This window comes from Canis lupus, chromosome 16 (genome assembly GCF_003254725.2).
Source record: "Canis lupus dingo isolate Sandy chromosome 16, ASM325472v2, whole genome shotgun sequence".
Classification (NCBI taxonomy): Eukaryota; Metazoa; Chordata; class Mammalia; order Carnivora; family Canidae; genus Canis; species Canis lupus.
The window spans coordinates 20,929,168-20,952,536 of NC_064258.1; the positions used below are offsets into that span (position 1 = coordinate 20,929,168).

At 55.7% G+C, this 23,369-nt stretch overlaps 1 protein-coding gene across 4 annotated transcripts in view; it reads right to left on the reverse strand.

Annotated features, from left to right (window-relative positions):
* The window catches only part of PTPRN2 (protein tyrosine phosphatase receptor type N2), a 725,828-nt gene that overhangs the window by 39,866 nt on the left and 662,593 nt on the right, over positions 1 to 23,369 (reverse strand). For all 4 annotated transcript variants that reach the window (XM_049095287.1, XM_049095286.1, XM_025449397.3 and 1 more), the window contains 2 exons: positions 9,835 to 9,908; positions 3,243 to 3,320 (listed from right to left, as the gene is read on the reverse strand). In XM_049095287.1, coding sequence (XP_048951244.1) covers positions 3,243 to 3,320; positions 9,835 to 9,908 — 152 coding nt within the window. The remainder of the gene's footprint in view (positions 1 to 3,242; positions 3,321 to 9,834; positions 9,909 to 23,369) is intronic.

Below are 23,369 nucleotides of genomic sequence, written 5' to 3' on the forward strand. Positions count from 1 at the left end.
CACCACCTTCCTCCCGCCTCCAGAACTCTGCTCCTCTGGCGCCCACCCTGGACTTCCTGTCTGCCTGGATCTGATTCTGCTCAGACCTCGTGGCGGGGGGACCCTGGGGCTCAGGTCCTCGGGGGTTCTCAGGGGTACGGCCCAAGGTCTCCATACCCAAAGTGCCGGTGCAGGGGTCACATACAGTAAGTGCTCGGAGTTACTTCCTTCTCTTCCTGCTCCTTTCCTTGCATGACCTGGACAAAGACCCCTCACCCCCCACCCCAACGTGTGTGTGTGTCTCTCAGGGCAGTTACACAGCACCCATTACACAGATGGGGACGTCTTCCCTGGTTCCAGCCTCAGGAGTGAGGCCCGTGGACAGCTGACCTTCACCACTTCCTCCTCCTCCTCTGCCCTCCTGTCCTGACTTCCCCCACCCCCATGCAGCTCATCAAGGACGACGACCAGAGCTTCTGGGTGCCTGCAGGCAGCCCCAGGTGTCAGCTCCTTCCTGGAAGTCAATGTAGAAGTACTGGAAGCCTCTGCATCTGGATGCGCCAGGCCTGGCTTGCTTCCCACTCCTGCCTGGCTCCTCACCCCCCTGCCCCGGCCCAGTGGCCTCTCTGGATTCCCACAATGCCCACGCATCTGTCACAGCAGCAGAGTATTAGCCTCCATCAATGCTCTTTTCTGAGCCTCTGTAACAGGCAGGATCATGTCCCCAAACGTCACACGCACCTGGAACCTGTGGCTGTGACCTATGGAAGCAGGGCCTTGCAGGTGCGCCCAAGAGGAGGCCACGCTGGCCAGAGGGACCATATGTTTAATGACCAGGACCTTCCAAGAGGAAGGGCGTTTGAGTACAGAATTGCAGACACCCTGTGGGGGGCCAGCATGCAGATGGGGGCAGAGGTAGGAGTGATGTGTCTGTGAACTGGGGGATGCTGAGCAGGGCTGGCCATGACCAGCAGCTGGAGACACATGCGCGAACAGGCTCTCCCGCGTAGCCTCTGGGTGGAGCCCCTCGGCCCATGCCTGAATCTCAGGCTGCTGGCCTCCTGTGGTTACGGCACGCAGCCGGGAGAGGTCGTGCCCCGCATTCCTCAAGGCTGTGGCGTCTGGGTCAAGGGCATTTGGATGAGACAAAGTTCCGATGGGACTCCTCAGCAGCCCCGATGTGCTGTTGTGTATGATAACCCAGGAGGGCGAGGCTGTTGCCCGCAAAGCCTTCTTGTCCCGGGACACTTGCTGCCACGTGGAAGGATGCCCGTGGTATCCTTCCAGGGCAGCGTGACCAATGCCGGCAGTGGCTCCTGATGTCCTGCGCTTGGTCATTTTTCTCACCTTACTTCACTTAAAGATGGCTTCTTGCACCCATGGACGTGTGCCCCTCGACATCAGACCTCCAGACCCTCAGGAGGCCACCTTATGGACCGCAGACCCTGACCCGATGACTCACCCCAACAGCCACATCCGTCCATAACAAGTGGCAAGAAAAGCATTGCAGCCGTTGCACTCGCAAACCACATGGCGTTGGGCAAAGCATAAGCCTCGATGTCTTGCAACGGCAAAGACTGTCAAAACACACACAGTCCTCAACATGGACCTGGTCTGCAGTTGGCGTTGGTGGATATGAGCAACCGTTCCACTGTCCAGTGTTTGAGTGCCCTAGAGAGCCCCATGCGTGCAAGGTGATGGCTGGCCCCAACAGCCGGGAGAAGTGCCTGCCGTGTGATGGCCAGCTGGAATCCTGTGGGTCTCCCCTGCTCTGCCACACAGCTTGGAGCCCTCTGTGTCCTTTCCTCCTGAGTGTCAGAGGCCAGGGAAGCACAAGTGAGTGGCAGAGTACGCAGCGGGGTCTCTCGGTGGGCTCCTGCAAGTGTCTGGAGAACCTCAGCACGAAGGTCCTACGTGAACAGATGGCCCAGGGGTGCTGAGCTCCCCGGGCTGGGAGGGACAACCTGCTGGGTGTGACAGAGGAAAGTCGGTGCCTTGAGGGTAGTGGGACAGCCCGTCCCCACATGGCTCTAATGCCAGAGTTGAAGGGCTCTGAGCCACCATCACAGGTCTGGACAACGTAACGCTGAGGTTCGTTTTTTTTTTTTTTTTTTTTTTTCTTTTTCGGGAGTGTCAAGGCCATGAGGAAGAGCCAGGGGCTGGGCAGATGTGCCCCAACCTTGGTTTCTGCTTGTCCTGTATGCATGCGTCGACATACTTAGATGGTCTCGGAGCCCTTCCCGACGTCTCTGGACCCCCCTCCTCCCTGCTCAGGCCGTCCGCACGGTGGAGACAGGAACACTTGCCCTCCCATGGGTGGAGAGGCTTCAGAGGCCTGATTGGCAAGTTGGGGAATGGGAAGCAGGGGAGCACCTTCAGCCGGGTGAGGCATTTACTCTCAGAGCTGCCACACCAGATACTGACATCACCACTGGGGATCTGGAACCACCTGGGCTTTATGCCTCACCCCGTGGCCATGGGTGTGGGGTTGGCTATCTTGGGCCTGACAGGTGCTCTGTCTGCATGGCCATGGGTGCAGGGCTGGCTGTCCTGGGCCTAACAGGTGCCCCACCCTACCTTTTGCTGCTCTCTCAGCCTTGTCCCCTGCTGGCTCTTCTGGGCGGAAGCCCAGCGGCGTGCCTGACACATGGGGGCAAGTGTGCAACCGTGCCACCTTCAAAGCCCATTCCCGCTTGGCCCTGTAGCATGGCTGAAGCCTGAGGAGGATGCGGGGGCAGGAAGGGAGGCCTCTCCCTCTCCCAGTTGTGCACCTAGTGGCTCACGCTCTTGGCGTCCCAGCCTCGGTCCAGGCGACCAGGACTGTGCCAGACAAAACACACTCGCTTGGCCTTTTGAATGCATTAAAGAGCATCGACAAGGAACAGAAACTAACGTGAGCACTGTTCTCTCCCCTCATAGGAGAGAACAACAGATAAGGACACATTTGAATGTAATACAATCACTTAAACGCTTATTAACACCACTTCTTTACGTTTCATGAAAGAAAATTGTACAGTGGTTAGAAAAGCAAGAGTCTCTAGAGCATTCAATGTCTCGGAGGGAACGTTCATACTCCAGTTTTGAAAAACAAGAGACTGATAATAAAAAACATTAAAGGACTCCCATACATCCTGAGGTTGTAACATCTGATGAGCACCACCTATAAACAAGTTTAAATTTACACCATTGAACCCATGGCCTTACTCACGATCAATTTATCAAGATCCCATTTTCAGAAAAAGTTTTGATTACAAAAGACTCACCTGCCAGAAGTCGGTGACGGTAGCAGGCAGTGGGCCCTGGGTTGCAATGTAGGCAGGATTCCTAGGGTCGTGATCCATCTGTAGGGATTAGATGATAGGCACAAAGATCAGCTTAAAAACTAGTAAAAACCAGGAAAGAAAGCAGGGGCTATGGAGGAAGTGGAGGTGGCATGTCGCATATGCCAAGTGCCAGCCATGTCAGCACCAGAGAGAGGCCTGTGGGCGTGAGAAGGGCAGGCTGGCCTTCCTGCTCTCCCTTGGGGTTCCAACGGAGCTGGGCTTTGAGGCAGGGCCCCGGGGGCCCTGCACCTGGAGCCCTGTGACCGCACTGGCGAGCCTTCTTTATCCCTGATACTGGAGTGGCAGAGGCAGCACAAGCCAAGATGGAGACCAGGCCACTGAAGAGACCAGATGCCAGTAAACCAATAGGCTGGGCCGAGGCCGGGTGCGGGTGCACAGGGCAGGGTGCCACCAGGGGTCTGCTTCTTTGGGGTCAGCGGCTGTAGAGCGCTCAGCTACAGCCAGCATGAGTGGCCTCCACCCCAGCCACTGGCCTCCCCCACGCCACAGGCCAGCATGAGCAACCTTCCCTCTGGACATGGCTCCATCTTGGCCACAGGCCTCTACTCAGGGCACCTGCCAGCATGAGTGGCCTCCACTCTAGCTATGAACCTTGACCCCAGCTGCCTGCCAGTGTGAGCAGCCTGCACGCCCACTATAGGCCACGTGCAGGGTTCAAATCCACAGGACCTCTGGGACAGATGCAACCTTGGCTCTCTCTGGTCAGGGTCCAGGCCCCTGAACCACCCTTCGGGCTCCTGGAAGAATTAATGAACGAGTGCATTCCGCCTCCCACGAAGAGTTAGCTCCTCTCATGCGGGAGCTTGTTTCTATTACCCGGAAAGGGGCGCTGGCTTGCCGGGTCACCCGGGGTCTGCAAACGTGGTGTGCGGGCACTCCAGGGGAGATGCGCCCACCTTCCAGCAGGTCGCACCTGATTCTGGGGCCACTGTGCTGGGCAAGGGGCCAACAATGCACCAAAGGCAGCACGTGGTTGTGGGTTTCCTGGCTGGTTGATTACAAGCAGCCTGCGAGCCTCACAGGAGCTGGCCTTAAACACCTTAATTACAACATTCAACGCAAAGACCGTCTAAGCAGGGAAAAGAAGGAAAATGGGCCCAGGGACAGACCCTGGACACGGCAGTAGGGTGGAAGTGCGGTCTGAGAGCCGTGAGATGGAGGGCGCTGCCCCGCACGGCCCCACCGTGGTCCGGAGTGCAGGGGCGTCAGCATCTCATCCCTATTGGGCAGCCTGGACAGACCGCAGAACCCATCCCAGATGGGCAGATGGGGCCTCATGCAGGAACCCCACCCGGGACCCTCCCCCCAGGTGCCAGGCAGCTGCCCACCTGTCAGACCAGATTCCTTCCCATCTGGCGCCGGAATCCACTCTGCTGCTAGCAGGTCTTGATTAAAGGTGTAAGACGCTCTGTACTTATTAAAGACACTTGTGGAGAACACATTTCCCAATACAGTGAAAGAGGAGAGGGTTTCAACCATGTGTGGTGTTACGGTGACACACGAGGACACGGGCTGTGCGCCCCGCAGCCACCTAAACCACATGGCCCTGCACCGCCTCGGGGAGCAGCCCGAAAGAGGCACCGTCTCTGGAACGCGAGTGTCCCACCAGCACTTCCCGAGAGGATGGCTGTCAGCATAAAAGGGTGCGCATCGCACCTTATAATTACGCACATTATGGGAAGAGCATCTAAGTCACTCCCACATGACAACGGTGGGACGCTGGCTGGTGAGGGGAGGAGGGAAATGCTTTCTCTGTCTCCAATTTAGTGATTCCCAATTAAAACTGGACCTCGCTTCCAAATGCACCACAACAAACACAATACAGGTAAAATTACGTTACTCTGGCTGAAAGCCCCAATTAAAATGTTTCAGGAGAAAAAGCTTAGCAGAAAGAAGGGAGTTTTGATTTTTCAAAATACGCATTTGGGGGCGACAGCTATTTACAACAACCCCATCTCTTTCTAGCAAACAATTCTGCATAAAGAGCAAAAACCCCACCTCCTTTTCAAATCTGGTTTTCTTCTTTCTCGCCCAGAGCAATCTAGAGAGCACCACATTTGAAAATCGTTAGTGTGTTCATAGCAGCACACTTAGTCGCTTTCAAGCTGAGAAATATGTGATTAATAGTAAAAACATGAGCAGGCCTTTGGGAGGGTAAGACAAGGCAGCCTAGTGTGGGGGGGTCTCAGCTGCGTGCGCCCGTTGGAGCCCAGGCAAGGCTGCCGCCCTCCCAGCCCCCTCGGCTGCAGCCCCCGGCGGCCACGTGTGGGGCAGTAGATACCTTAACGATCACAGAGCAGCCAAAGTGTCATCAATTTAACAATGATTCAAAGACAATTAGAATTATTCCATCCTGTGCACACTCTGTTGAACAGAAAATAACTCTGGGCGGAAGCACTCGGTGCACGTGGCCCTCTCGCTGTTTGGTGCAATCTTCGGCCGGAAAAAAGTAAAGCATATATTTAACTAAATGAACAGAGGCTTTATGGTTAAGATTTCCAAGGCAAGATGAGTGTAATGAAAGGCAATGAGCTAAGTTTCTACCAACACCACCTGTTCCACCAGGAACCCCGGCCCGGGACCCCAGCACATGGACCCTGGGCGGGGAACATGGGGCTGCAGCTCCCAGAGCCCCAGGCTGCCTCTCTCCCCACCCCCAATGGCTTTCCTGTTCTGCGTACAATGCTCTTTACTTGCACTTCCCTTACATTCCCAAACATAAACTCCTGTCGCTGGTCCTCAGACCCAGTGCCTGTAGGGTGGAGCGGGGTGGGTGGCGGGACAGTTGCAGGACCTCTGGGGCCTGCTGGCTCTGAGATTCCATGTGCAGATATGTGCACACTCATCTGTATGCCCGTGGGAGTGTGTAACCCTGAGGCTCTCCGTGAAAGCCCATGTGGGTCCACGCCTCGCCCTGGGGAACTGCGTCAGACAGGACCCTCCCCATGGGACCACGTGTCATGCCAGGCCACAGGGTGCCGGGTCCCAAGTATGGTGAAGACACAATTTTGCTTTTACTGTGTTTGTTTGTTTGTTTGTTTTTCCCTCAGAAAAAGGGAACCTGTTGGTGTCGAATCCCATGTCCCTGTGGCTGGCTGGTTCTTATGTGGCAGGGTATGGGAAAAGGGTGTTCCTGTCAATGTTTAAACGCACCGACATAACACCTCACACCTAGCCGTTTGCTCTAAGTTGCGAATGGCATTTATTAAATAGGTATGAGTGGTTTTTAGAAACTCTGAACTGCATTAAAAACTCAGCAATAGGGACACCTGGGTGGCTCAGTGGTTGAGCATCTGCCTTGGGCTCAGAGCATGACCCCGGGTCCTGGGATCAAGTCCCACATCGGGCTCCCTGCATGGAGCCTGCTTCTCCCTCTGCCTGTGTCTGTCTCTGTGTTTCATGAATAAATAAAATCTTAAAAACAAAAACAAAAACACTCAGCAATGATTTCCCCAGTAGTACAAAGAAAAAAAGGTTTTTAAACTTGAGCATTCATCATGTCAAGACCAGGGACCTGCGTCCTGAGGCTTAAAGAGCTCGGCAGAGAAGCAGGTGGGCTGCTGCCATGTCCTGCGGGGAGAGCAGCTCTGTCCAGCCCGATGGCCTCGCCATGACTGTGACCCCGGGAGGGGCACACATGCTCTTACTCTGAAATCTCAGGGAGTAAACGTGCATGTTTTCCTTCTCTCGTCCTATCTGCCTGCCCCTGCACCTGCCTTTTCTGACATTTAGAGCAAATTTCACCAAACGTTTTCTTAAAAACAAGTGACTATCAGCCAGAGGTTTCAAGTTACAAGTTATTTTCTAGATGTCCAGTCTTCCTATAGGAATTTACTGAGAAACGGTGGCTTCCGTAATCGACAGCAAAAGAGGCTGACTTAGGAGCTGAAGCTATTTTCATATTTTCTTCTGAATTGAGATTTAAGTAAATTACAGAATGTAACACACACACATAGATGCCTGCTTGCAAATACTTCCTGAGAACCAGAAAGCTGGCCCCCATATTTGGCCAATTTCTCCTGATATTCGGGACATCTAACCGGTCACCCTTTCGTGAGGAGCCCACGTACACCTACCCACATTCTGAATTAAAATGTCAAACCATTTTTTCCCCTCCCTCCATAAACAGAGGAATGAAGGAGAAGTGTGGTTTCAAGGGGTGGGGGCATCTCAGGCCTGTCCCTGGCAAGGACATTTATGTGCTGCTTGGGGTGCCTGGATGCATCCTCAGGAACAGCCAGGCTGCAGGCCTGGGCGGTGCTGATGGGCTGCCCCACACACATGCTGTGCAGGAAAACAGAATTCCCATTTACTTTGGTGACCTTTGCTCTCAAAGCAAAGACTGCACGTTATTTACCACTGGATGACTTCCCTGGAATTTAATGAGGACCTTGTACAAATATGACAGATGTAATTATTGTAGTTTTATTCCATGCAGCCAGGGTCTTCTTGGGCTATAATTGTTAGCTTTGCATTGGGAATGCTGCTAGGAAGCTTGTTATCACGGCACCTTCGGTTATTTCAGAAAGAGGATGTACCGCGGTTCATCCTCACAACCCAAATTAGGAAAAGAGAATCGTGGCATGAATGAAGGGGAAAGAAAGGTTGCCTTAAATCTCTTCTCTTCCCTGGCAGCGCCTCCGGACCGAGTGCCTGCCCGGTGGGGTCGGGGTGGGGGGCGCCATCCTGCGTTTCCCGTAAGGGAAGGGTGGCAGGGATGGCAGAAGGTTCTGGAGCACCCTCACTGCTGAATGGCCCCCGGGGAGGACGCGGCTCCCGCACTGATGTTGCATTGCAGCTGGGGGTGACCGACAGCAGGAAGCTAGAGCCCATGAATGGGGGGTGGGGTGGGCATGCCCCAGCCCTGGACGTTCATCTTTTACACTTGAAAATAATTGCTTTGCTTCCCTTCCCAGCCCTGTCACATGGTTCGTGCCTGAGATGAGGCCGCCAGTAGGAGGGCATGGCTCTCTGGGCTGATCTGCAAGCCATCACCACGGCCCCGTGGGGACCCCATTGAGGCACGTACAGTTCCCCGCCTCACCAGAGACGATGCCCTACCCATGGAATGAGGCTTTGGCTTGATTTCTGAATCAGAATTAATGGAAAAATACTAAGCACAGCAGGGCATTTATTGAGAAAGACAGGGCGGCTCTGGATGAGAGCTTCGGGAACACAGATGGGACTGGCCCTTGGGGTTTCCTACGCTGGACCTAATGGAGCCACTCCTTAAAAATCACTGCAGGAGCTGAGCTCTGGGCTCAGGGAGTGTGGAGGGGGCAGCCGACCAGCCCTTAACCCAGTTTCTGGCAGTGAGGATGCTACTGTGTTCTCGCTGTGCATGGGAGGGGCTGGGAGAAGGGATCCGACCCTGGCATAGGGACTCCTAAGAACACACCTGATACAAATCTAACCAGTGGCTACAGGAATGTTCTAGTAGCAGCAGCAGCAGCTGCTTGAGATTAGGTGGCGGATGTTCTCACAGAAAGCCTGCTCTGGGGCAGGTGGGGTTGTTGGGGCACTGCGGGGTATGACTCACTGCCTTACCCAGCCCCCCACGTGCCCCCAGCAAGCTCCCAGGGCTGGAACCCTCCACACCTGGCTCTACCACATGCAAACTTGAGATTTGGTGAGACATCCTGACACTTCTCTGATGACCAGGGTTGACATACACACTTTACAGGGTGTGGAGGGGGTGGGGGCACGTCAGCCTCCTGCAGAAGCCCCACCAGCTCCCAAAGTCTCTGCCACCAACCATGCTCCTTAACACACTCATCCCGTGGATGGACGCTCATTCCATGTACAATCATTCTTGCTCCACGTGGAAGAGCCAGGCTGGCGCCTGGGTCTGACCTTGGAGATGGGATTGGTCACTGTCAGGGTGCTCTGACTTTCCCTCCTATTGCTCTCCCGTGGGGTTCATGACAGGGGACACTGCTCCAGGTGTGGGCTGCAGGGGACTCTCTGGAAGCCAGTGCCTGGGGGTCATGGGGTCTCCTCCCGGGCGCTCTGTTCTCAGAAACAGAAAGCCCGGCCCCAGGAGGCATGGTCCTGTGCATGGCTGCTGCTTGTCTTGACAGGAAGGCCTGCCTGGAAACACCCCTGGGGACTGGCCTATGCACTCTGCCTTGGACCCTCCAGGTCTTTAACAAGGGCACAGTTTGGGTCTCATTTCTTCCATTTCTCCTGAATACATAAGGAACCAGTGGGTCTAGAAAACAGGAATGCAACCCACCACAGATTTTCCTAAAAGTCACGGGTTCCAGTCAGTAAAACAGCAGTAAACCAGCTGCAGCCATGGCTGGGCCCCTCAAGCCAGCGGACCTAGGGCTGCTCCCACCTGGGGAGGACCCAGCCCAGGCCAGCTGCTTGAAGCTGGTCACCTGGTTAAGACTAATTACCCGGTTCACTAGTTGCCTAGTTGAGACTAACCCTCCAGTTGAGCCCAGTCACCTGCTGAGATCCCCCGGGCTCGTGGCCCCAGGAGCAGGCCCCGCCAGAAGGTACTCACGATGGGGCTGGCGTTGATATAGTCTGAGCTGCTGTGGCTGTTCTCTGACTTCAGCAGGACCCTGGAGTGATCATCTGCAAGCAACCCCAAAGGCATAAAGTTAGATCTGCATACAGGCCTGTGTCCACGAGGGGCCACTCAGGGAAACAGCAGGTGTTGAATACGCTTCGAGGGCTGCCCGCTGTGACCCCAGTGGCCCTGCCCGGGACTCTGTCCCTGCCCTTCCATCCTCCATCCAGCTCCTTCCCCGTGACGGGTGGAGCAACAGGGCGCATAGGTTTCACCTGCAGAATTGAGGTATTGTTATGTTTTTCTTACACAGAATCCTCAAACCAGGATCAGGCGTTCCTCTACAGTATTTTATTTTATTTTTTTAAAAGATTTATGTATTTATTCATAAGAGACACAGAGAGAGGCAGAGACACAGGCAGAGGGAGAAGTAGGCTCTCTGCGGGGAGCCGAATGTGGGACTTGATCCCTGGACTCCAGGATTACGCCCTGAGCCAAAGGCAGACGCTTAAATGCTAAGCCACACAAGCATCCCATTTCTGCAGTATTTTATTTAGGATTTCCCTGTAACCAGCAGACACGTGTGGAGGCATATAGCAAATGCATGAGTATTAAGATATCAGGCAACTGTTCTCCACATACACTCATGTGCTCTGGAAATGGTCAAATCAGGAGATTATAGGACTATTCGGGGGAAAACAGGAGAAAAAGACAAAGTAGCTAAAGAAGGAAGAGAGATGGTGCAGGGGGGAGGCTCCGCACCCACGTGCCTCCAACATGCATGACGGCTCAACTGAGGTGGCGACTGGATGCATTGGTGGGGGTGAAGGGAGTGGGGCTGTCAAAGCTTGGAGTTTGACACAGGAATTATTCTTAATTCTGGTTCTGGAACAACCACCTCCCCGTGGACAGTGACTTTGCCTATCTTCAGGAACTTTCTAAGCCGCATCCTGAGGGACGTTGAGGAGGGGTGCGGGGAGCAGGGCGGTGCTGGTTCCTCCTGCTGACAGGCTCGGGGTGGGGTGGGGGATGCCCTGACAGCCCCTCCTTCTTCCCATTGTCTCTGGGGCTGCGGTCACTGTCTCTGTCCTCTGTGAGGTGCAGCTGGGAACCAAGGGCCACCAAACATGGCAGCACGCTCAACTCTGCCCTCTGCTCTGGTCCCTGCCTTTGGGCGCCACACACAATACCCATTTCTTTTCTTCTGAGACACTGAAGACAAGCTGGCTGGAGCCTCAGGAGCCAGGGAAGCACGGGGTCGTGTCTCGCCCCCAACCCACATCTTAGCAGAGCATCCGCTTCTAGGCCCCCACCTGAGAGCAGCTTGGGCAGCAGGGGCAGGAAGTCATGGGGACATGGCTGTGCCTCAGGTTTCTTCCATTTCTCTAGGAGATTTTAATTTTTTTTTTTTTTTAACAACTGTGGGGCTTGGAAACTTGGGTGAGTCCACTGGCCTGGACATCATCCTGTCGGTCTTAGTGGGATACCGACGTTAGCTTTCTCCAGTAGAGGAGAAGCACCCAGAGACGAGCAGGAGCACACAGGTGCTCATATACGCATGTCCACCCCACCCAAAGGCAGTGCAAACACTCAGAAATCACAATGGCAGCTGCCGAGGCCTTCCCCTAAGGCGTCAATAGTGATACAGAATCCTACTGCTCAGGCAGTGAAAATTGGCACAATTTCCAGTGGCTGGAAATTGAAATAAGATTTACCAGAAAAGTTGGTCAACTCTGACATCCCCACACGTCACAAATGCTACCAAACGTACCGGGAGAGCTCCATGCACCTGGTTCCACGTTGCCCCCGGCTCCCTTGTTGCTGTGACCGGTAGCCTGGAAACTTTGGCTCAGCCCTGCACACCGGCATGCTAGCCATGGAAGGGCTTCTGCTGAGACTCGGGCAAACCGCCCCTACCCGAGACCCATGTTCCCCCAAGGAGATGTGGAAGTATGGAAGGCAGCTGCCCCATCCAAGTCACAGGAGCATCGCAGCTGGATTCCTCTTCCCAGAGATGAGGCGACCAAGGACAAAGAAGTTTCACCGTCCTCCCCGGACCCATTCTGACTCCTGGATGTCTGCAGTCATCGGTCACTCGACTCCAGCCCTCCCCCTTCCCATGTCGGCATCTGTACTGAGGCTGGAGGGTTCTTCAGGACGCCAGGCTGTCATCTTGGTCTGCAGCTTTCCTTACCCCAACACCCTGCCTCTTGGCCTACTGGCCTGTTGTCCGGTGAGTGGAATGAGCTGGGACCCCATCACACTACCCCAAATGAAGTTCAGGAAGCCCAGTTCCATGGCGGGGTCCTTATGCATACCTCAAGATGGGAACCATGATGTGCTGCTCAGAAGCAGTTGCCTTCTAGCAGGATGCACCAGGTCTACTGTTGCGGCCTACACAGAATTCTGGAATAAAAAAAGCAGAGCTTCTGGCTGCTTCCAGAGGGTTCCAGATGGCCTCCCAGGGGCCCTGCTCCATGGAATATGGTCAGCACAGCCAACTTCAGGCACTGCCGAGAGTGGCAATGGGGACCCATCCTGACTGTCAGAGAACCTTTCACAAAGAACAGTCACTGGCCAAGGGACGGCAGGTGTATCGGGAGGAAGGACTGCAGCCACCAGCCTCTGGCTTCAGGGGCACGCCGAGATGGTGCCAACATCACCCCGTTGGACAGGTGCAGGCTTGGGGGCTGCTGGGCACCCTCTACCTCCAAGGGGATGGATGGCACTGCCTGGCCTGAAAGCACCTGGCCAAGAGAACAAGAGCCAGTTGACTTTCCTAGTCAGAAAATTAAGAAAACACTTTACAAATTTGGGCATCTTGGTGAAATAAAAACGCAATCTAAAAAAAAAAAAAAAAAAAAAAAAAAAAACGCAATCTAACATTTTTGCTTGGCACTCAGAGCTTGGCACTCTGGCGGCTGAGGGGATGGGCTGTTGGAGCACCTGAGCCTGGCTGTGAGGACAGCTATCCTTGAAGCTCATGTCCTGCAGGCCTAGGACAAGGGCTTCCAGAGCTGCAGAGTTCTGCTGCCTTCCCATTACGCCCTTGATTTTGTGGCAACACGCCGATTTCAAAATTAACAGTGAACTTCTTTTGTTTTTAATATTGGGCCATCTGAACTTCCATCTGAAACACCTAGAGTGGCATTGGAAGGGTCGGAGCGTGGCAGAGCAACATTCACATGGCAGGGACGGCCCAGGGGGTGTTTCCATGGGGTGGGCAACTCTCAACTGTTTTGTGGTTCACTTGTCCTGTTCATCTTTTTCACAAAAGCTGATACGGAAGCCAACGAGCTGATGTCAGATTGAGTCTTTGTAAGGCAAAGGGTGGGCAGGGTGGCCTGGCAGGATTGCAGGTTCACTCAAGGTCGTCGGAGCAGGTTAGAGGTAAGGGTGGGGTGGGGCTCGGGAGCAAACTCTCCTCTCCCTTGCCTGTGCCCAGCAGACTAAGTGCTGTTCCTTGGGACGGCCAGTGTGAACACACACGCCTGCCTTGGCAGCAAATGACAATGCCCCAGCCACACAGCCAGGGTTTGCAGACACCTGGGTGCTTGAACTTCAGCTGAAGAGGGTGTGTGTCCTTCAGGGCCTTGGAGACTTTGCTGGGAAGCCGGGAAATGGAAAATTGGAATCTTCCTGTCTGCATCCGGGCCTCAGATGGAGTCATCTCTTGTGAGAGCCATGACTGTGAGTGTCACCAGGGGTGGGGGGAGCAGAAAAACACCCACCAGGAAGAAACTTATTGGATTATGCGGCAGTGTGGTGCAGGGTCCTTTCCTCAACCCCTTGTTTGAGGGCGACATTCCAAGCTCCTCCAGCACTCCACATGCCCTACAAGTAGTTTCACACATCTTCTTTCTTCCTGGAATGCTGTGCATTCAGAACAGGGGCCGTGTCCCCCTTTTAGATCGAAGAAACCAAGTCCCGGGAAGACCCACTGATGGTCTCGGCAAAGGCCATGCAGCCAGTAGCTAAGAACCCGGGGCTTGAATCTCAACGCTGCCACCTGCTAGCCAGGTGGTATTTGGGTAAATTATTCAATATTTGGAAGTGTCAGAGGTGTCATCCAAAATGTAGGCTAAGGGTCTCTGGCCTGCGGGGTTGCCATGATGCTGCGTGCACTGTAATGTGGCATAAGTTCAAGACGACTGCTGGACACATACCTCACTGAGCAAAAGTCAGTTAAATTGGCAAAATTTATTTATGGTACGCTGTGTCATCAGTGAATATGAAAGGATTTTCATAAATGCCAACAGAAGACACAAGTTCTAGAATTTCTTCTTGATTATCAGTGGGACAAAGGACACGAGAAGATAGACTGGATGCTTCTAGATGGCTGTGGCTGAACCACGAGTGGGCACGTCCCCACATGTGCCGTCATCTGGAATACATCCCCCGAAACCCAAGGACGGAGCATGGAGGCTTCCTTTGTCCCTACTGTGTCTGGTAACACGAAGGGTGGTGTTGTTTTAGGCATCCTGGTTACATCATTCAAGCCACGTGAATTGATGGATATGGGTCAGCAATCTTTACCCCACGGCAGATGAGTTCCTGGACGCTGAGTGCCTACGGATCGGGTGTGCGTGGGTCTCTGGAGGACATGGGCTCCGCACGAGGGAAATCTTCACCTGAGCGCTTTGCTAATGTCCTCATGGGGCTTTCCAGGGGTCTTGACCCTCTCTCAGGCTGGCTGGATGCTGTTTCCTTTACTTTGATGGTGTGGTGAGTGACCCACTGGCGCTCTGTGCTGCGGGGTCAGAGTTCCGAGTCTTTAACTTCAGAGAAAGAAGCTCAGTGGTGTCTGCGACCACCATTCTCTGACTTCATGGGTCCACAGGTGGTTTGGTGTCCTGCAGGCACGTAGCCTGGAGCTCTCCGCTCCCATCAGTCTACCAGCTGTTGAGGTTGCTCTAATGATCCTCGCTGTCTACACACTTGACGGTCCTCGCTGATTGGGACTCGTCATAGCAGAGCAAAGCCATACATTTCTGTACTGTTTGCTTCAGGACCTAGTGGCTTCACAGACAGTGGGACCCTCCATAGCTCTGGGAAGCTGAAGACCACAGTGAGATTAGGACACATGCTTGCTCTGAAGCCTAAGTCCTCTCTGGAAGGGCCAGCTCAAGCTTCTCCCCATGGGCTTCCCTTCCTCAGTCAGTGAGCTGCTGGACATTCTCAGCTCAAATGACAGAGATCATCAAACCTCCAGGAGAGAAAGCAACAGGGCTCCGCTCGGTACCTCCTTGGACCAGCACATGGTATTGCATTTGGGGCCCAGCCTCACCGCACCCTCCTGCATCCAGAGCTGGTGAAAGTGCAATCCCTTCTGTCTCTCTGCCCGTCACCCGGCACAGAGGCTCATGTGGGCACCCATGGCCCCAGACGCAGCAGAAAGACGTCTGAGGGTCCCCCAACAGCCTGCAGTGGCTGGTCACCAGGGCCAGTCTCCCATCTCGTGGCTTCAACACTTTCATTCACACCTTGGCAGAGCTCCCAGAGATATCCCCAAATAGGACTGCCCGCATACTCTGCAGGTGAATAACTGTGCAGAGGATGAGGAGGTGCACAGCGGGACACCCATGCTGGAGGCAGTTCCGACCACATGCTGGCCTCACCCTCCACTGTACAGCTTTGAGGAAGGGGCACAAATGGGCACGGCTGGTGTGCGGAGCATGGCATGAGCAGGAGCCGACTCCAGTGGTTCCAGTGTCCATGGCCTGGTGCTGTCTATCCAGCCCTGGTGGGCAAGAGTTGAGCCGTGTAACCCTGGTCTCCATGACAAAAGATACACTGGCATCCCTGCCCCCAGTACCTGAGATGGGACCCCATGTGGAGGTGTCTGGTGTCCTCACAGGAAGAGGGAATTTGGACACAGACAGATGTGGAGGACAATGATGTGTGTGCACGCTGAGTAGAGAGGCTGGAGCATCCCACTCCAGGACTGAGAATCAAAGCCTATCGTTTCCACCGAGGTCGGTGGTCTCACAGTGTTCGGGCCCCCCCACCTAGAGTTGGGTCTCCCTCCTGCTCTGGCTTCCTCACGACTGGCTGGCCTGCCCTGCACCAGGCTTGTCTCGCCTCCTCTGACCCAGGTTCTGAGAGAAGAACCCGGATGATTAAGATGGGTCCTGCCAGCAGGAAAGAATCAAGATTCGCTGGGAGCACTCAGTCAGCAGATATCTGCGGCGCCTGTGAGCCGGGTCCCAGGGGAGGAGTGGGCGCTGTGTGAGTGCCCTTCCCATGCTGGTCATGGGGCCTCGTGTGCACAGCACCCATGCAGGGTGTCATGTCAGGCACGGAGACCAATGTGGAGGGAGGCGAAGAGGCCAGCTTCTGGCGGGGACGGTCTGCATGCAGTTACAAGAGTACAGACACCACCCAGCACAGCCGGTGAGACCAGCAACCGGGGCACACAGATTTCACATCTACTCACACGAGGAACACATGTGGCTGAGCTGAGGAAATGCACAATCTACAGGTGGCAGAGTGAGCGGCTCCTGCAGCCTGTGGGCGATGGGTGATCACGTGTATTCAGAGTCGAGAGAGCTGTGTTTTGTTGAGAACACAGGCCATCCCACCTGCCTCTGTGCTGGCCAGGGTGGGGCAGGCACAAGCTGTCATCCTCTAGGGATAGTCCTGACACCAGAAGGGGACCTGGGCTGGCACAGTGACCCCTGACCTTGGTAACACTGAGACATTATCACCCCCAGGCCTTGCCAACTAGGACACTTCTATGAAAGCGGAAGAAGAAGGCTCAGCAGGAAGCTTGCTGATAAGCACCACAGAAGATTAAAGCATGACGGGTAGTGGGGGGAGCATCCAGACGACCCACAGAACAAGCCCTCTATGAGGGACCAGGGGTGTGGCCCTGGGGTCGGAGGAACATGGAACAGATGCAGGAGTGGCTTCCTCTGTCCCTGCAGCAGGGCCTGAGTGGCCAGCACCCCACACCCACGGGAGCACCGTGGCTGGCCTAGTGCCACCAGGGAGAGTGAGCTGCTGGAAAGCAGGTGGATGTTGGGCAGGATGAGACTGTGTCTGGGTGGATGCTGCTCACTGGGGAGATGGGGTGCCCTCCACGTCCCAAGGGACCGGCCTGGGTTCTCCCTGCAGGCCCGAGCTCAGCTGATACTGCGGCAGGTGACCGCTCCGTCAGGCACAAAGTTATCCCCCAGACCATCTACACCTGAGACCCTGGAAGAGCCCCTCAGGATGGGACCAGGCCATTGTCTGGGCCAGCAGACAGTTGTGCAGGTGGTGTGGCCGCTCCTTCAAGTCCATCACAAGCTCTGCACAGAGACACGGTTCCACGGTCCCCTGTGGGAGCTACGGCAGCTGGGTGAGGAGAGCATGGTGGGCAGAGGCATGGACAGGCCAGGTACATCTGGCTGCAGACACCTGACAGTCACTCATTACACGGCTGCAGTCAGAAGCCTAAAGTGAGTTTTAATCGAGGTGCAGGCAGGCTGGTCCTGAGGGTCCAGGGAGAAGGTGCCTCCTTGCCTTCTCTGGCTGAGATGCGCCCATGTTCCTGGCTTGCAGCCTCTCCCCTTGGCCTTCCTCCTGCACGCACCCCTGCCCTAAGTCAATGTCCACTGATCAGTAGACCCTTGTCCTGTCTGCCACGTAAATCCCCCTCCCTCGCAAGGACACAGTAACAGCATCTGGGAGGCTGGAACATGGGCATCTTGGGGCCACTACTCTGCTGGCTACGCTCAGCAAACTGACATATAATCCATTGGAGACTCAGGGCCTCTCCTGAAAGCAAATGGGCTCTGTGATCCCAGGTTCCCCCGCCTGTTATGGACCGTGTGGCCAGGTGGGTGATGCTCTCCTAACCCTGTTCAGAAGGCACCGTGTGGGTGAGGTCAGCCTCTGAGCTGAAGGAAGGCCACCGTTTGCTGGACACCTCATTGTGCCATGGGCATGGGGGCCCTCCAGGCCAATGGGAGTGACGTGGATAAGGAGCAGAGGTGGGGGGAAGCAGAGGGGGAAGGAAGGAGGGGAGCATGGGGTTAGGAAGGGGAAGTGCAGCTTTAAATCCAGACTCCCTGCTGACACCTGCATTCTAGAAGTCCACCAGGCACCGGTGCCACTTCTCACCTGCACTGAATTCTAATAAGGAAAAAAAATCTGCTAAATGGATGGTGACCTTGAGTGCAGAGCGGCCAACTTCTCTGAAAGTGTTAGGCTGCCAAGAAAGAAAACACTGGCTGGACATTTCTTGTAAGCAGATGAGAGAACCTTGTGCCAGGGGCTCTGGAAGGGAGCCCGGCCACAGGGAGACGGAAATCCTCAGTATCACACTCCGAGGCACAACCACCAATATCCCAAGTATGGAGAGGAGAGCCAGGCACTGAGGAGAGGGAGCTGTGTGCAGACGCACGTCAGGACGGGGGCACATGCGGGCACAAACCTCACAGGATCAGCATCAGGCAGGCTGACGTCTTCAGTGGGTTGGTGACAGAAAGAGTCTTCTTCACTGCGTTTGTTTAAAACCTAAAGATCTCACTGGGGACAGAACCTCTGCTGGTGTGAGTAAAGGCATCGTAACAGGCAGTGTAGACCAAACGAGTTGGATCATGGTTCTGCTGCGACCAGGAGGCACAGAGAAGGGGGCAGGGTTGGCAGGGGGTGGGTGGACACCACTCACTGACCACCCGACTTCCAGGAAAGGACACAGGAGCACGCTCACTGCTCATGTTCACGGCAGCCACGTGGAGACTGGCCCAGATGCTGTCAACCTCACGGTGTCCCTGGGCCTTGCGCCTTGGCTGTGTGGCCACAATGGGGGTGGGCAGGGGACAGCGGGCCTGCACCTGGCAGGTGAGCTTCCCGCTGGCCTCCCAACAGGCCCATCTGTGACACGGGAATGGGAATGTGGTCAGTAGGACAGCAGCTTCCTTCAGGACAAGTCACATCAGGAAACAAACGGGGGTTGTTTCAAAGAGACTACGGAGGTGTAGAATCCAAAGGTGATGAGCCTCGGTCGGGTCATGGTAGACAAACAAATGGCCGTTGGGAGGTGCCCGGGACGCCGGGGACCCTGAAGATGGGCGGGGATCGGGTGCTGTCGGGGAGCTACAGCTCACGTTCTTGGTTGTAACAACAGGGCTGCAGTAACGGTGGAGAACGCGCTCACTCCTAGGAGGCGCAGACTAACATTTTTACGTAGTGTCACGATGCCTAAAACTTTGAAATAGTTCAGCTAAAAAAACAAACAGAGGATACACACACGTTGAGCAGAATCAGCCATGTCCTGACTGGCAGCCAGGAGTCTGGGTGGTGGTGTGTCAGGGACCCTGCAGTCATTTCTCCCTGAGCGTTTCAGAACTTCCAGAGCAACGCGTGTGGAGGAAAACCCTGCCACGCCCGTGACGTCCCTTGCTTGCAAAGGGCTGCAGGGCTGCCCACAGGAACCGCCCCGGTCGGTGTGGCTGCTGCGCAGTCGGCTGGGGGTCAGGAGGCCGGCCCCGAGCAAGCTGCTTCAGCTTCTCCAGCTCTGGCTCTTCTCCTGCCATGGGGAACATGCAACCAGAGCCTCCCCAGGCTCGTGAAGACAGAGTCTGCCGCTCGTTCCCCCGTGGCTGCTGTGCGAGCACTCGAGGAGCAGCACAAACAGCCACCGGCCGTCCCGGCATGGGCCTGCGTCTGCATGAATGGGGCCTGTGTGGGGCAGCGCCCCTCGTGGACCTGCGGAGGTGCTTTTACAGATGACTCAGAGACACGTAAACGTTTATAAAATGTGTGGACAGCAGAAAGCCGAGACAGGGTTGCTTCTACGTTGAAAAATCTTCCTGTTTCTGAACAAGGATCTGCTGCCAGAGAGGAATGCAGAGCGCCTCTAAAGCACGTCTGCAAGGACGGGTGGGGCTTGGGGACCCGGTGACAGAAGACATGAGCCAACCTCGTGGCCTGTGATGCGAGCCCACACCTGCTGCCCTAGGCCCTCGGAGGAGCCACGGCGCATCGCTCTGGCCCAGGAAATGGCGCTTGTCCAGAGGAGGCTGGGCCAGCTGCCGGCCGTCGTCAAAGGCCCCGGCCCTGCACCTGCCCTGGGCCCCCCGACTCTGGGCCCTTATGCAGCACTGGGTGGCAAACGCTGAGCCGTGGGGGCGGCTGGGCTCTGCTCCAGGGAACGAGTAATGAGCTTTGAGGGGTTCACTGGTGCCGACGGTCACTGCCGCCCTGTTCTCAGAGGCAGCGGAGTTGGGGCAGGTGGGGACAGGGAGGAACACCCCTCCTAGGCCCCTCGGGACACGGCCCTGCCAGGACCACATCTTGTCTCCTGAAACGCCATTTCTGCCTCTTCCTGGCATTCCTTAAAGACAAAGCTGCAAACCCCAAAAAGCCACTTCTGCCTCCTCTGGCCTGTGATGCAGCGGTTGGCCGGTCATCTTCTGTTCGCACCAGCGGACTCGCAGCTCTGACACTCACAACGGCTGCTGTGTCAGGAGTGCAGGAGTGTCTTGGGCCCAGGAACCTCCTCATCGGGGTGACGTGTGTGCAGAGCCCTTCACATGAGGGCAGAGGTCCCATGTCAGACCCGGGAGGCATCCCTTGACCCCTGGTGACCGGCAGACCAGGGTCCCTGGCTGACCCAGGTCCCTCCTCCATGGGGAGACTGCAGAGACTCATTGAGAAAAATCCTTGTAAATCAAAGGCTTGTTTGGAAGGAAAGGACTTCCCGTGTGTTCTAAGGGAAGCAGGGCTCAAAGTTCTGGCGTCATGTGTGAATTTGGGGTATTCATCTCTGAGGAAGTTTGACATTTTTGCGCATTTTTTCCGACCCGGGTGAGGGCACAAGCACACATGGACCCCAGCAGCGGGCATGGGTTTAAGTCCCTGGGTTGTCATCTATGAAGTGCGGGGTGATGCCCGCCTCCCCAGGGGCTCGGGGCATAGGCCTCACACGGGCTCCCCGGGCAGGGGCAGCACCTGCTCTGCTCAGGGGGCAGTGTTCACGAGTGGCTGAGCCTACCGCTGCCCTGCTCTCGGGGTCTGCCCTCACCTCCGCCTGGCCCCGCTGCCAGGCTGAGCAGGGGTCACTTAGCACAAAGCCCCAAAAAGCCAAACTGGGGCAGCTCTGTGTGGGGTGTCCTTCACTCTGTCTCCACATCTCTGCGTCCTGAGCTGCTCGCTCTGTGCTCTCCCCTCTACGTATTCCTGGGTCTCCACCTATTTCTTGGTCTTGTCTTTGTCACACAAAATTAAAAAAAAAATATATATGTATATACGTATTTTTTGTTTAAGATGATGCACCAAAATAGCACCATATTCCTGTTCTTAATTTAAAGAGCAGATGAGCAGAATATTGCATAATCCTTGTTAAAAATTCAAACACATTTAGAAAGCGCCTGAGATTCTTTAAACTTCTGTGATGACACAGCGCCAGTTAATCGCCTCATAAATTCTCCTTTAAGAGATAGTTTGGGAGAAGTAGCTGGGAGGTCCAGGCTGTCGGGTTGGCAGGGTCCACGTCCTGGCCCCTTTTGAGTTTCCCACAGGACCTGCAGGGCTGAGCTCCAGGAGGCAGGAGAGGCATCTGAGGTGGGCACGGGGGCAGCGGGAAGCCCCGAGAGTCCAGCTGGTAGACTGTGGATGCCAATGGGCATGCATCGTGGATTCAAGCAGGCACTTTCCTGCGTGGAGGAACCACTGCAGGAGCGCGTCCTCGCAGGGGGAGGCATGGAAGCAGGAGGACGGGAGGCCCGGCCACGGAGGTCCTGGCCCAATGCATCCAAGGCCCCATTATATCAGGCAATGGGGGAGCTGGGGGTCTCAGCGCAGGAAGCAGCTGCAGGGGCAGCTGGCTCCCACAGACCCCCCCCCCCGGCAACAGCAGGGGGACACCGGGGAGGAGTACATTCTGTGCCGATGGACATTAGCACGGGCCTGTGGGGGCCGGGGGTACAGGGAACCCACTCTTCTCAACACCTTGCACGTCCACCACAGAGCCGCTTCTGGACCACAGAGTGAGCGCCTGACCACGGGAAGCAGGATTTCAGAAAGGGCAGGCAGTGACCTCCGGTGGATCCTGGCGAGACCAAGAAGGTCCATGCCGTCCCCCTTGCATCCCGCCTGGGAAGGGGCACAGCTGAAATCCGTGGGAAGGCTCCCCCTACAAGTGGACAGGGTGGAGGCGTGGAGGGCACAGGGGTCCCTGGGGGTCATCACGAGAATGCTTCTGAAGCCCTGACTTCCAGGACCGGCAGAAGGGTCCCTCCACGACCCCAGATGGTGAGGAGCCCTGGGCCAGGCCACTGCGGCGGGGGTGCCGGCCACCTCACCCCAGCACCACGAGGAGGAGAAGGAGGCTCTGGTCAAAGGGCGGGGGTCAGGGCTCCTGGGGCCATGGGGCAGGACGCTCTGCTGTCACTGAGGGCCTAGCCAGCGGGCACCTGCCACCGCGGTCTGCATTTGCACTGTTGAGGGAGAGGCTCTAAATTTTAACATTTAACCACAGGGCGCCTGATGGTCCACGTATGCAACCGACCCAAGGAGATGTGCCAGCGAAGCCTGCTGCGCATCCATCTGCCCTGAACAGCAAGTGTTCAAGACACAGGTGGAGGCCTCCCCCTCACAGCCCAGGTCATCTGCAGGCCCATTAGATCATCACACAGCCCAGCATCTGTCAGTGCCCCCCTCCCATGCACACAGTAGGTACTTAATAAATATGTCAGTCAACTGCAGGTTTTTGTTATTTTTTTCTAGATATAAAAGCTCTTGTTTTCAAAGCTCTTCAGGGAAAACCCCCAGATCTCATGAAAGCAGAGGCCCTGGCCTGAATCCCCACTGAACTGTTAGAAAAAATCATGCCCAGACATGCATTCAGCTTTCAAGGGTCTGCAGTGCCTCTTAGTGTCCAAGGCAACACAAGGGGCCAGCTTTTAATCTTGTGGACCTGTAAACTTGGATCAGATCCCCGCCATTTACCGTCAGAACATCCATCTTGGCCTCTGCGGGGCCAGGTGGGGGGGGGGTCAGGAGAAGGTTTGTGCCCCGGCTCTGGGGGGGCACCAAGCTCTGAAGGGCCTGGACACAGTGTGTGGGACACAGCGGGAGGGGAGGGGCACCCTTCCCCTCCGTGGATCCCGATCTTGCAGAGAGCGTGGCTTTGATGTGCCCCCCAAGCTGTCAGCCGACAACAAACATGGAGTGATGTTCGAGGCATGCACAAGTACGTGTTGTCTGCAGTCACTAGGATGGCCACGGGGGAACTCCGCATGCACGTTTGCTGCTCATGCAGTCAGCATTCGGTGAGTGTCTGTTGATGTCCAGCACTCGGGTCATAAACACAGCTCACAACCCTTTCCTCTCTGCAGGGTGGGCTTGTGCACTAATCAGAGTGCAGGCCCGGCCTGGAACCTGCTAGAACAACGGAGGTTGCTGAGTTTAATCACTAAGCGACACGAGAGGGGAAGGAGCCCCGGTGGCTGGGGAGGTGCAGGCTGAGCTGGTCTGTTTGCATCCTCTGTGGGCCTGTCCATCTGGATGTCGCTTATGGAACACACCACACATGA